We start from the raw sequence: 14373 nt of genomic DNA, 5'->3' as shown, positions 1-14373 counted from the left end.
TTTGTCTTTCCATTCTGCTATGTCACTGCAGTGTGTTTAAGTATGGGTTTCTACTTACTTATTTGGTATACTATATGCTTCTGTTCCTACAGACTCATAGCTTTAATACATTCTCTGTCATTCTTGAAATACTGCCTCTCCTTCAGTCTCTCCTTCTGGTATTCCAACTAGACACATCAGACCCTCTCATCCTGTTCTACAAATTTCTTACCCTCTCCTTCACATTTCCCATCTCAATGTCCTGGGTAATTTCCTCAAATTTCTAATCCAAGTTACCGATTCTCTCTTTATTTATATCTTATGTGTTGCTTAATACCGTTTTTTTTTTCTTTCAGGAATTATATTTTTATTTCTCAAAATTCTATTTGGTTCCTTTTAATCATTTTAATGAGCTTATCATTTTCCTCTTTAAACATTTCAAACATAATTATTTTATTGGTTACAAAATTGGTTATTTTATTCCAATATTAGGGATTAAAATCTTAAGGAATCTCAATCTCTCTCTCTTTTTTGCTAACTCATTTATATAATTTGTTTCCATGTTTATTGAATAATCTTTGTGAACTCGTATTTGGTTGATTCTAACCTGTGGAATTTCTGGAGGCCTAATTGAGAGTGAATTACTCCAGAGGTAATTTGTGTTTGCCTGTACAATTTCCAGGAAGCATTACTGACATGAAATTAACTTGTATCCTTGTCAAGACAGCCAATTTAACATGAAAGTCTTCAATTCAGTCCTCCAACCTTGAAGCTTGCTCAAGTCTTAGTCTGGATCCCAGAAGTGATTATCAGCAATTTGCTTCAAGATCACCCCACTTTGCCAGCGTGCTTACTGCTCATCACTCCATTTTCCGCTCATAGTTTTGTTTATTTTGGTCAAGGAAGTGAGTAAGGAGAGTCTTACAGGTTTCTCTGTTTGCAAACCAGTGGTGCGACGAAATGCTAGCAAGAATATCTAATAGTTCCAGAATATCAAGTTCACTATGTTGCTGGCAATACGAGTCATCTAATGACTTTTTAAAAAGCCTCTTTCTTCCCAATTTTTTATTAAGAAAATTTTCAAACGTAGAAAAAATTAAAAGGTGGTGAGGCGTGGTGGCTTGCACCTATAATCCCAGAACTTTGGGAGGCTGAGGAGAGCGGATTACTTGAGGTCAAGAGTTCAAGACCAGCCTGGCCAACATGGTGAAACCCCATCTCTACTAAAAATACAAAAATTAGCTGGGCATGGTGGTGTGCACCTATAGTCCCAGCTACTCTACTTGGGAGGCTAAGGCAGGAGAATCACTTGAAGCCGGGAGGTTGCAGTGAGCCAAGATCACGTCACTGCACTCCAGCCTGGGTGACAGAGTGAGACTCTGTCTCAAAAAAAAAAAGACTATTGTAATGTAAACAGGTATACCTCCACCTAGATTCAACTGCTTAGCATTTTGCCATATTTGCTTTATATTTGTGTGTACATTTTTGCTGAAGTATTTGAAAGTAAGCTGCAGATACCATGAGTCTTTATCCCTAAATATTTCAGGATTCATCTACAGGTAAGATCATCCTCCTATATACCAACACCATTATCACACCTAAGAAAATTTACTCAAATTCCATAATATCATCTGATATTTAATCCATATTCAAAGTTACCAAGATATCCCAAAATAATTTTTATTTTTCAAACAAAGATTCCATGAGAGCTCATATATTGCATTTGGTTATTGTCTCTTGAGCCTAAAACAGATCCCACCTCAACTTTTTAAAAATGATACTGTGCTTTTGAAGAGGCTAGACCAGTTGTCCTCATAAAATGTACTACATTCTAATTTTGTTCAATTATTTTCTCTTGGAGTCATTTAATTTGTTCTTCTATCTCCTATATATACTATAAACTAGAAGTTAGGTATATAGGCTTGATTCCAGATCCCTCCATTGTAAAGGTATATTTACCCTTTGCAAATATAAATAATCTGTAAGATAGTCCTTGGCAACAAGTGAATATCCTCTTCCCAAGTAATCCTTCACTTATTAATGTTTTTGATATCTACTAATGATCCTTACTTAAATCTATTAAGGCTACAAAGGTTCCTCTCTTTAGAGGGCAAATTAATTTCAAACCCTACAGACTTAACCTACAGATATACTTGCATATATGCACAAAATATAGAAGAATACGTAAGTATATTCTTTTTTTTTTTTTTTTTATTCTACTTTAAGTTCTAGGGTACATGTGCATAACGTGCAGGTTTGTTACATATGTATACTTATGCCATGTTGGTGTGCTGCACCCATCAACTCGTCGGCACCCATCAATTCATCATTTATATCTTGTATAACTCCCCAATGCAAGCCCTCCCTCCTCCCCCCTCCCCCCTCCCCATGATAGGCCCCAGTGCGTGATGTTCCCCTTCCCGAGTCCAAGTGATCTCATTGTTCAGTTCCCACCTATGAGTGAGAACATGCGGTGTTTGGTTTTCTCTTCTTGTGATAGTTTGCTAAGAATGATGGTTTCCAGCTGCATCCATGTCCCTACAAAGGACGCAAACTCATCCTTTTTTATGGCTGCATAGTATTCCATGGTGTATATGTGCCACATTTTCTTAATCCAGTCTGTCACAGATGGACATTTGGGTTGATTCCAAGTCTTTGCTATTGTGAATAGTGCCGCAATAAACATACGTGTACATGTGTCTTTGTAGTAGAATAATTTATAATCCTTTGGGTATATACCCAGTAGTGGGATGGCTGGGTCATATGGTACATCTAGTTCTAGATCCTTGAGGAATTGCCATACTGTTTTCCATAATGGTTGAACTAGTTTACAATCCCACCAACAGTGTAAAAGTGTTCCTATTTCTCCACATCCTCTCCAACACCTGTTGTTTCCTGACTTCTTAATGATTGCCATTCTAACTGGTGTGAGATGGTATCTCATTGTGGTTTTGATTTGCATTTCTCTGATGGCGAGTGATGATGAGCATTTTTTCATGTGTCTGTTGGCTGTATGAATATCTTCTTTTGAGAAATGTCTGTTCATATCCTTTCCCCACTTTTTGATGGGGTTGTTTGTGTTTTTCTCGTATATTTGTTTGAGTTCTTTGTAAATTCTGGATATTAGCCCTTTGTCAGATGAGTAGGTTGCAAAAATTTTCTCCCATTCTGTAGGTTGCCTGTTCACTCTGATGGTAGTTTCTTTTGCTGTGCAAAAGCTCTTTAGTTTAATGAGATCCCATTTGTCAATTTTTGCTTTTGCTGCCGTTGCTTTTGGTGTTTTAGACATGAAGTCCTTGCCCATGCCTATGTCCTGAATGGTACTACCTAGATTTTCTTCTAGGGTTTTTATGGTATTAGGTCTAACATTTAAGTCTCTAAACCATCTTGAATTAATCTTCGTATAAGGGGTAAGGAAAGGATCCAGTTTCAGCTTTCTACTTATGGCTAGCCAATTTTCCCAGCACCATTTATTAAATAGGGAATCCTTTCCCCATTTCTTGTTTCTCTCAGGTTTGTCAAAGATCAGATGGCTGTAGATGTGTGGTATTATTTCTGAGGACTCTGTTCTGTTCTATTGATCTATATCTCTGTTTTGGTACCAGTACCATGCTGTTTTGGTGACTGTAGCCTTGTAGTATAGCTTGAAGTCAGGTAGCGTGACGCCTCCAGCTTTGTCCTTTTGACTTAGGATTGTCTTGGCAATGCGGGCCCTTTTTTGGTTCCATATGAACTTTAAAGCAGTTTTTTCCAATTCTGTGAAGAAACTCATTGGTAGCTTGATGGGGATGGCATTGAATCTATAAATAACCTTGGGGAGTATGGCCATTTTCACGATATTGATTCTTCCTATCCATGAGCATGGTATGTTCTTCCATTTGTTTGTGTCCTCTTTGATTTCACTGAGCAGTGGTTTGTAGTTCTCCTTGAAGAGGTCCTTTACATCCCTTGTAAGTTGGATTCCTAGGTATTTTATTCTCTTTGAAGCAATTGTGAATGGAAGTTCATTCCTGATTTGGCTCTCTGCTTGTCTGTTACTGGTGTATAAGAATGCTTGTGATTTTTGCACATCAATTTTGTATCCTGAGACTTTGCTGAAGTTGCTTATCAGCTTAAGGAGATTTTGGGCTGAGACAATGGGGTTTTCTAAATATACAATCATGTCATCTGCAAACAGGGACAATTTGACTTCTTCTTTTCCTAACTGGATACCCTTGATTTCTTTCTCTTGCCTGATTGCCCTAGCCAGAACTTCCAACACTATGTTGAATAGGAGTGGTGAGAGAGGGCATCCCTGTCTTGTGCCAGTTTTCAAAGGGAATTTTTCCAGTTTTTGCCCATTCAGTATGATATTAGCTGTGGGTTTGTCATAAATAGCTCTTATTATTTTGAGGTACGTTCCATCAATACCAAATTTATTGAGCGTTTTTAGCATGAAGGGCTGTTGAATTTTGTCAAAAGCCTTTTCTGCATCTATTGAGACAATCATGTGGTTCTTGTCTTTGGTTCTGTTTATATGCTGGATTACGTTTATTGATTTGCGAATGTTGAACCAGCCTTGCATCCCAGGGATGAAGCCCACTTGATCATGGTGGATAAGCTTTTTGATGTGCTGCTGAATCCGGTTTGCCAGTATTTTATTGAGAATTTTTGCATCAATGTTCATCAGGGATATTGGTCTAAAATTCTCTTTTTTTGATGTGTCTCTGCCAGGCTTTGGTATCAGGATGATGTTGGCCTCATAAAATGAGTTAGGGAGGATTCCCTCTTTTTCTATTGATTGGAATAGTTTCAGAAGGAATGGTACCAGCTCCTCCTTGTACCTCTGGTAGAATTCAGCTGTGAATCCATCTGGTCCTGGACTTTTTTTGGTGGGTAGGCTATTAATTGTTGCCTCAATTTCAGAGCCTGCTATTGGTCTATTCAGGGATTCAACTTCTTCCTGGTTTAGCCTTGGGAGAGTGTAAGTGTCCAGGAAATTATCCATTTCTTCTAGATTTTCTAGTTGATTTGCGTAGAGGCGTTTATAGTATTCTCTGATGGTAGTTTGTATTTCTGTGGGGTCAGTGGTGATATCCCCTTTATCATTTTTTATTGCATCTATTTGATTCCTCTCTCTTTTCTTCTTTATTAGCCTTGCTAGCGGTCTGTCAATTTTGTTGATCTTTTCAAAAAACCAACTCCTGGATTCATTGATTTTTTGGAGGGTTTTTTGTGTCTCTATCTCCTTCAGTTCTGCTCTGATCTTAGTTATTTCTTGCCTTCTGCTAGCTTTTGAATGTGTTTGCTCTTGCCTCTCTAGTTCTTTTAATTGTGATGTTAGAGTGTCAATTTTAGATCTTTCCTGCTTTCTCTTGTGGGCATTTAGTGCTATAAATTTCCCTCTACACACTGCTTTAAATGTGTCCCAGAGATTCTGGTATGTTGTATCTTTGTTCTCATTGGTTTCAAAGAACATCTTTATTTCCGCTTTCATTTCGTTATGTACCCAGTAGTCATTCAGGAGCAGGTTGTTCAGTTTCCATGTAGTTGAGCGGTTTTGATTGAGTTTCTTAGTCCTGAGTTCTAGTTTGATTGCACTGTGGTCTGAGAGACAGTTTGTTATAATTTCTGTTCTTTTACATTTGCTGAGGAGTGCTTTACTTCCAATTATGTGGTCAATTTTGGAATAAGTGCGATGTGGTGCTGCGAAGAATGTATATTCTGTTGATTTGGGGTGGAGAGTTCTATAGATGTCTATTAGGTCCGCTTGGTGCAGAGATGAGTTCAATTCCTGGATATCCTTGTTAACTTTCTGTCTCGTTGATCTGTCTAATGTTGACAGCGGAGTGTTGAAGTCTCCCATTATTATTGTATGGGAATCTAAGTCTCTTTGTAAGTCTCTAAGGACTTGCTTTATGAATCTGGGTGCTCCTGTATTGGGTGCATATATATTTAGGAGAGTTAGCTCTTCCTGTTGAATTGATCCCTTTACCATTATGTAATGGCCTTCTTTGTCTGTTTTGATCTTTGATGGTTTAAAGTCTGTTTTATCAGAGACAAGGATTGCAACCCATGCTTTTTTTTGTTCTCCATTTGCTTGGTAGATCTTCCTCCATCCCTTTATTTTGAGCCTATGTATGTCTCTGCATGTGAGATGGGTCTCCTGAATACAGCAGACTGATGGGTCTTAACTCTTTATCCAGTTTGCCAGTCTGTGTCTTTTAATTGGAGCATTTAGTCCATTAACATTTAAGGTTAATATTGTTATGTGTGAACTTGATCCTGCCATTATGATATTAACTGGTTATTTTGCTCGTTAGTCGATGCAGTTTCTTCCTAGCCTCGATGGTCTTTACATTTTGGCATGTTTTTGCGATGGCTGGTACCGGTTGTTCCTTTCCATGTTTAGGGCTTCCTTCAGGGTCTTTTGTAAGGCAGGCCTGGTGGTGACAAAATCTCTAAGCATTTGCTTATCTGTAAAGGATTTTATTTCTCCTTCACTTATGAAACTTAGTTTGGCTGGATATGAAATTCTGGGTTTAAAATTCTTTTCTTTAAGAACGTTGAATATCGGCCCCCACTCTCTTCTGGCTTGTAGAGTTTCTGCCGAGAGATCTGCTGTTAGTCTGATGGGCTTCCCTTTGTGGGTAACCCGACCTTTCTCTCTGGCTGCCCTTAAGATTTTTTCCTTCATTTCAACTTTGGTGAATCTGGCAATGATGTGTCTTGGAGTTGCTCTTCTGGAGGAGTATCTTTGTGGCGTTCTCTGTATTTCCTGAATTTGAATGTTGTCCTGCCCTACTAGGTTGGGGAAGTTCTCCTGGATGATATCCTGAAGAGTGTTTTCCAACTTGGTTCCATTTTCCCCCTCACTTTCCGGCACCCCAATCAGACGTAGATTTGGTCTTTTTACATAATCCCATACTTCTTGCAGGCTTTGCTCATTTCTTTTTCTTCTTTTTTCTTTTGTTTTCTCTTCTCGCTTCATTTCATTCATTTGATCTTCAATCGCTGATACTCTTTCTTCCAGTTGATCGAGTCGGTTACTGAAGCTTGTGCATTTGTCACGTATTTCTCTTGTCATGTTTTTCATCTCTGTCATTTCGTTTATGATCTTCTCTGCATTAATTAGTCTAGCTGTCAATTCTTCCACTCTTTTTTCAAGATTTTTAGTTTCTTTGCGCTGGGTACGTAATTCCTCCTTTAGCTCTGATAAGTTTGATGGACTGAAGCCTTCTTCTCTCCTCTCGTCCAAGTCATTCTCTGACCAGCTTTGATCCGTTGCTGGCGATGGGCTGCGCTCCTTTGCAGGGGGAGATGCGCTCTTATTTTTTGAATTTCCAGCTTTTCTGCCCTGCTTCTTCCCCATCTTTGTGGTTTTATCTGTCTCTGGTCTTTGATGGTGGTGACGTACTGATGGGGTTTTGGTATAGGTGTCCTTCCTGTTTGATAGTTTTCCTTCTGACAGTCAGAAGGACTGTCTGTTGGTCTGTTGGAGATTGCTTGAGGTCCACTTCAGACCCTGTTTGCCTGGGTATCAGCAGCAGAGGTTGCCGAAGATAGAATATTGCTGAACAGCGAGTGTACCTGTCTGATTCTTCCTTTGGAAGTTTCCTCTCAGGGGTGTACTCCACCCTGTGAGGTGTGGGGTGTCAGACTGCCCCTAGTGGGGGATTTCTCCCAGCTAGGCTACTCAGGGGTCAGAGACACACCTGAGCAGGCAGTCTGTCCGTTCTCAGATCTCAACCTCCGCGTTGGGAGATCCACGGCTCTCCCCAAAGCTGTCAGACAGAGTCGTTCGCGTCTGCACCGGCTCCCGCTACTTCCCCTGTTGGTCTTCAGCTGTGCGCTGTCCCCAGAGGTGGAGACTCAGTCGAAAATGCAGAAATCACCGGTCTTCTGTGTCGCTCGCGCTGGGAGTTGGAGACTGGAGCTGTTCCTATTCGGCCATCTTGCTCCGCCCCCACGTAAGTATATTCTATACCTTTTTTTTTTTTTTTTGAGATGGAGTTTCGCTCTTGTTGCCCAAGCTGGAGTGCAATGGTGCGATCTCGGCCCACTGCAACCTCTGCCTCCCGGGTTCAAGCAATTCTACCACAGCCTCCCGAGTAGCTGGGATTACAGGCGCACGCTACCATGCTGGCTAATATTTTGTATTTTTAGTAGAAATGGGATTTCACCGTATTAGCCATGATGGTCTTGAACACCTGACCTCAGGTGATCCACTTGCCTCGGCCTCCCAAAGTGCTGGGATTACAGGCATAAGCCACTGTGCCCAGCCTATTCTACACCATTTTTAATAGCGCAAAATTATAAAAAGTATATTCATCTTCAGGAGATAGGTTAAATTATAGTACTTCCATGTAATTATGATGTAGGAAGTTCAACTTTTTTGTGTGTGTGTGACAAGAGTCTCGTTCTGCCGAGTGCAATGGTACAATCTTGGCTTACTGCAACCTCCGCCTCCTGGTTCAAGCAATTCTCTTGCCTCAGCCTCCTGAGTAGCAGGGTCTAGAGACTACAGGCGTGTACTAGCATGATCAGCTAATTTTTGTATTTTTAGTAGAGATGGGGTTTTACCATGTTGTCCAGGCTGGTCTCGAACCCCTGGCCTCAACTGATCCTCCTGCCTCGGCCTCCCAAAATGCTGGGATTACAGGTGTGAGCCACCGTGCCTGGCCAACATTTTTCTGATATATAATAATCTTTAAGATATATCATTATAGCTTGACTTCATCTCCTAACACTCTCTTCTTTCCTTCCTCCTCCTCAAACACTCAAAAGCCCTAGAGCACATTCCTAGCTCTGGGACTTTTCACTTTTCCTTCTGCCTGGAATGCACCTTCCCAATTCAGGTCTTTGTTCTTATAGGATAGAATAAGCATTCCCTGACCTCCCTATTTAAAACAGTCCTATGTCCTTAGCTCCAACACTTTCTATTCCTTTATCCTGACTGACTTTTCTTCATAACTTTACTACCTCATGACATGTTTACTGGTTTATTTGCTTATTATATTTCTTCTCCAACACTAGAATTGTCAGCCCCAGTGGAATTTACTTTCTTTGTTCAGAACTATATCCTTAATGCATAGAACAGCAATTTTATAGTAAGTACTTAAAGGAATTTTTTTCATTCACATGTGTAAAGCCATGATTCACAAGATTGTATATGTTATGCTATAGGCCTGTATAGACATAAAGTATCTTTAGGATGCTCAAGAAACTGGTAATAGTGATTGCCTCTAGTGAGGTGAAATGGGAGGGTGGGGAATACTGATGAGGGAGACTTACTACAATGTATACACTTAATCACAGTCTAAATTTTTAACCAGGTACATTTATGAAAAACATAAAGGCTGGGCATAGAGGCTCACATCTGTAATCCCAGCACTTTGGGAGGCCGAGGTGGGTGGATCACCTAAAGTCAGGAGTTCAAGACCAGCCTGGCCAACATGGTGAAACTCTGTCTCCACCGAAAATACAAAAATTAGCCAGGCATGGTGGCACATGCCTGTAGTCCCAGCTACTTGGGAGGTTGTGGCAGGAGAATCGCTTGAACCCAGAAGCAGAGGTTGCAGTGAGCTGAGAGCATGCCAGCCTGGGCAACAGAGCGAGACTCCATCCCAATAAATAAACAAACAAACAAATAAATAAATAAATAAAATGGATGATTTTTTTTTTTTTTTTTTGAAACAGGGTCTCACTTTGTCATCCAGGCTGGAGTGCAGTAGTGTGATCTCAGCTCACTGCCACCTCAACCTCCTGGGCTCAAGAGATCTTCCCACTTCAGTCCACCAAGTAGCTGGCACTACAGGCATGTGCTACTACACCCGGCTAACTTTTTTGTATTTTTTTGGTAGAGACAGAGTTTTTCCATGTTGCCCAGGCCGGAAAAATTAATGTTAAACCCAGTACTTTGGGAGGCTGAGGCAGGTGGATGACTTGAGGTCAGGAGTTCAAGACCAGCCTGGCCAACATAGTGAAAACTCATCTCTACTAAAAATACAAAATTAGCTGGGTGTGGTGGTGTGCGCCTGTAATCCCAGCTACTGGAGGCTGAGTCAGGAGAATCACTTGAACCCCGGAGGCAGAGACTGCAGTGAGCTGAGATTGCACCTCTGCACTCTAGCTTAGGTGACACTGTCTCAGAAAGAAAAAAAAAACAGTAATGTTAAAAATTTTTAAAAATATGCCCAAAGAACATCCTAATTTAATCTGCTGCCCCTTTTTTGAACTTTATGCAGGTACCTTTCTCAACAAATTTTTAAGGCTTTAACTTTGTTTGATAGGCTTGTTCAGTTCAGACAAGGCTGTTTTGACATTAGTACAACTAGAAAGTAATCACCATGAGCTATGAAGTCAGCATGAATATTTTACTCATTACATGCTATGTAAAAGACTACAAAGATATATGCCAACAATCATATAATCAATATATGATTACTTCTCATTAGACAGCTAATGGGTCTTTATGCTTCCCTAAATGTTACTTTCCACACTAAGCATAAATTACTTCTATAATCAGAAAAAAAAATGTACTTTTTAAAAAAGATTAGATTGAAATAAAATAAAAATTTACACTTAAAAGAACAATTTCTTCTTTTCTTTGAGATGGAGTCTCCCTCTGTTGCCCCAGGCTGGAGTGCAGTGGCTCTACCTCTGCTCACTGCAACCTTTGCCTCCCGGGTTCAAGCGATTCTCCTGCCTCAGCCTCCCGAGTAGCTGGGATTACAGGCACATGCCACCACGCTCAGCTAATTTTTTTTGTATTTTTAGTAGAGACGGGGTTTCAGCATGTTGGTCAGGCTGGTCTTGAACTCCTGACCTTGTGATCTGCCCGCCTCAGCCTCCCAAAGTATTGGGATTACAGGCGTGAGCCACAGCACCCAGCCAACAATTTCTTAATACACAAATATTTTCTATAATTGTGACATTAATATAAAATGAAGGAAGGCATTTCAAATATAATCATTTTCCTTAGGATTCCAAAAAGTAATTTTATAGTAAAATTCCCATTATATTCATTTTAATAGTACAATAACTTTTTCTTTATATATTGTCTTATTATTCTAGCTTGGAACGTACAATCAATGTAATTCTATGCTTATTTTAAAAGCATAAGACAATTCTGAATATGTTATCCTTTTAAAGGATTTTACATTAACCATGTATTTTAATTTTTAAAATCTTTAATCTCTTATTTTCTTTCTAGTTGTTTCCTCCTTTCAAACCATAATTCTTAACATTTTAGAACCTAATTTTTTATACAAGATGTATCCTTACAACAATGGCTTTAAATTTCTCTAAAATTAAGTGTTTTTCACTGATTACCATTAAATACAGATACATTCCCATGGAAAATTCTTTTGCCATAGAAGCACTGATTGTAAACCCTGGAATAACTTCAGGCAATTTTGTTTCAGGAATGAGCGGTATTATCATTCCCACTACACAGCTGAAGTACTTAAAAAGCCTAGAAAAGGCTGGGTGCCATGGCTCACACCTGTAATCTCAGCACTCTGGGAGGCCAAAGTGGGGGGACTACTTAAGGCCAGGAACTGAAGACCAGCCTGGGCAACATAGCAAGACCCTGTCTCTATGAAAAATAAAGTTAGCCTGGCATGGTGGCATGCGCCTGTAGTCCCAGCTACTCAAGAGGCTCAGGGGAGGGATGAGGTAGGATCACTTTGAGCCCAGGAGTCCAGGGTTGCAGTGAGCTACGTACGATCCAACAAAGGCAACAGAGTGAGATCTCTCTTTTAAAAAAAGCCTACAAACATTTGGTAGACTGCCCAGGGTTACCTAGCTATGTAGTGATCAAAGAGAAGTAAGAAAAGAGATTAGGAAAAAGCCCTCCTTGTTTCTCATTGCAGTTCTCTTTCTACTATAATTCAGCCAAGTTTATAAACCTCTGAGAAAAAGGAACGAGATGGTAGCTAATTCCACAGTATGCTGTGAGATTTTATGCCCAGAAATTGTTCCCAACATTGTTCCTTTGTTGCTATTTCCCAGGTTATAGAACGTTCTTCCATTTTTGTTAAAAGCAGCAAGAAACTCAGGAATAGACTCCATGTTGGCCTCAGCTGTCTGCCAGCAGAGAAAATGAGATTCTTGTTGGAAGTTTGTGAAACTAATCTACTATATAAATGTAGCACTGGAAATTAGCTACCCTAATTTTCCATATTTGTGAGTACATTCCTTTAATGAAACTATACCAGTTAATGCTTGAGTTCTGTAAAGTGAATCACAGTTCTACTTCTTCAATTCTGTAAAATAACATTTTAAAATTACGGCTCTCTACAGTAAAACAAACCACAGAATGTCTGATAAATCTTAATAGCATAAAGGGATAACATAGCATATAACAAGACACTGAGTACTTCTGGAAAAACGGCTTTGCTATGGTAGTTTTTCATTTCACAACAATCAACTGGTAAGAAAAATGATATATTGATATAAATTGTTACCAAGGACTATAAATGTAGTGCCCTGTACCATTCTCATGATTTTCAAGAGTACATACCAACAGTTTTTTGCCGTACTATACTCCTCGCCTTTTCGGTTCCTGGAGAACCAGTGGTTGTTGCACTCCTCTGTCTCATTGGGGCTTGGCCAGGCTGATCACGACTCCATCCTCTAGAAAATGACTTGTCAACTGAAACTTTCTGAAATTCATGTCCAACTCCTAGAAATGTAGATTTTCAATCTCAATATACTGTTACTTGATCAATAATATCTTCAAGTTATGTGTGCTACCTTGCCTCAGAGTCTTAGGTTTGCTTACATAAATTATAAAGTAATAAGATAAAACGCTATGTACTGTAAGGCTTTTATGAGCTTCACTTTAGGTATAAATCATATCCCAAAACTGATGCAGAATTTTAAAATTACACCACTAGCAATAAGCTATTAGAAATTCTCTGCCACCCACTTGGTTTGGAATAAAAATGAAACATTTAGACAAGAAAAAAAGACAGGAAATGTGCTAAACAAAACCCATCCTGTGGTGATGGTTACTAAATCTCTAATCTGCCAATAATAGCCACTTGGGAAATATAGTCCAGCAAAAAGTAGTTTGAGCACATAATACCCTGGACAAAAGTATGAAATGTGACTTAGATGTAAACTCTAGCTAGCAACTAATATTTAACAATGTAAAATACTGGCTGGGTGTAGTAGCTCACACCTGTAATCCCAGCACTTTGGGAGGTGGAGGTGGGCAAATTGTTTGAGCCCAGGAGTTCGAGACTAGCCTGGATAATATGGTGAAACCATGCAGCTACAAGAAATACAAACAAAAAAATTTAGCTGAGCACGGTGGCATATTCCTGTAGTCCCAGCTACTTGGGAAGCTGAGGCAGGGGGATCCCTTGAGCCTGGGAGGTCAAGGCTGCAGTAAGCCATGATCGTGCTACTATACTCTAACCTAGGCAACAGAGTGAGGACCTGTCTTGGGGGAAAAAAAAGGCAAAATCCTAACAAACTGAGTTTTTAAAAAATGTATATTAATGATATTATCATTACACTACTGCTCCACTCCCTTTTAACATTAGACAGACACATATTTCATGTCTAGGGAATGTTTGCTTTTAGTTAAAACTAAGTAAGTGCTTTCAAAAACCATTTTTAAAATAATTATTATGTACATTTTAAATAGAGTAACATGAAACCACCTTCTCAGTTCTAAGAAAAAACTGCTTATGATAAAAAGGAATTGTATTTTATACATTTTCATTTTGTTTAATTCTTAAAAATAAAATATTTAAGATTCTACTTATTTCACCCTCACCCTCTCCCTGGAATGGTTTTCCCTGACTCAATTATTTAAACAAATTTATATAGAGCATCTCTATGAACAATTCTTACCTTTCCCTTTGTGCTTTTTTTGTTTCTGTTCACTCAGCTTATCCAATGGTAAATCACTGAGATCCAAACTATATAAATTCCTAGCTAAAACTTTAGTTAATGTCTCCATAGTCAGTGACCACTCAGTGGCCAACTCTTCCCAATAGGTCAACGATGACAATACTGACAGTAAGTCATCCCAAAGTTCTCGGGAGATGTACACATTTAGGTTTGCTTTGATCCAGGCAACTATCAGGGTCTACAAAGACAAATATCAGAAATAACAATAAGATGTGTTTAGTGTGTGACTTCAAAATCAGATATTCAATTCTTTAAAAAATACTTAAAAAGAAGCAAAATTTAAAATCTCATGCTTTTTTAGTAGATAATACTTGTAAAAGCAATTCATGTAATTGTCAGAATCTACTATAAATTTCATTTCAGCAACTGCCAGCTCCCAACATCCAGCAATCTAAACTAACAAGAAATCTCCCTACATCTATAACTGTCTCTTATGCTGCATTAATGTTAAATAAATACTATTTAAAAAATAGTCTCCATATTTTA

General features: G+C 39.1%; 1 protein-coding gene across 7 annotated transcripts in view; it reads right to left on the bottom strand.

The window, feature by feature from the left end:
* RALGAPA1 (Ral GTPase activating protein catalytic alpha subunit 1) overlaps positions 1–14373 on the bottom strand; it is a 311458-nt gene that overhangs the window by 196116 nt on the left and 100969 nt on the right. For all 7 annotated transcript variants that reach the window (XM_030930785.1, XM_030930791.1, XM_030930789.1 and 4 more), the window contains exons 15-16: positions 13828–14065; positions 12485–12646 (exon numbers count right to left, since the gene is read on the bottom strand). In XM_030930785.1, the coding sequence (XP_030786645.1) occupies positions 12485–12646; positions 13828–14065 (400 nt within the window). The remainder of the gene's footprint in view (positions 1–12484; positions 12647–13827; positions 14066–14373) is intronic.

Source organism: Rhinopithecus roxellana, chromosome 5 (genome assembly GCF_007565055.1).
Source record: "Rhinopithecus roxellana isolate Shanxi Qingling chromosome 5, ASM756505v1, whole genome shotgun sequence".
Lineage (NCBI taxonomy): Eukaryota > Metazoa > Chordata > Mammalia > Primates > Cercopithecidae > Rhinopithecus > Rhinopithecus roxellana.
The sequence above is the reverse complement of the archived record's forward strand: the minus strand, read 5'-3'. Positions and strand labels throughout refer to the sequence as shown.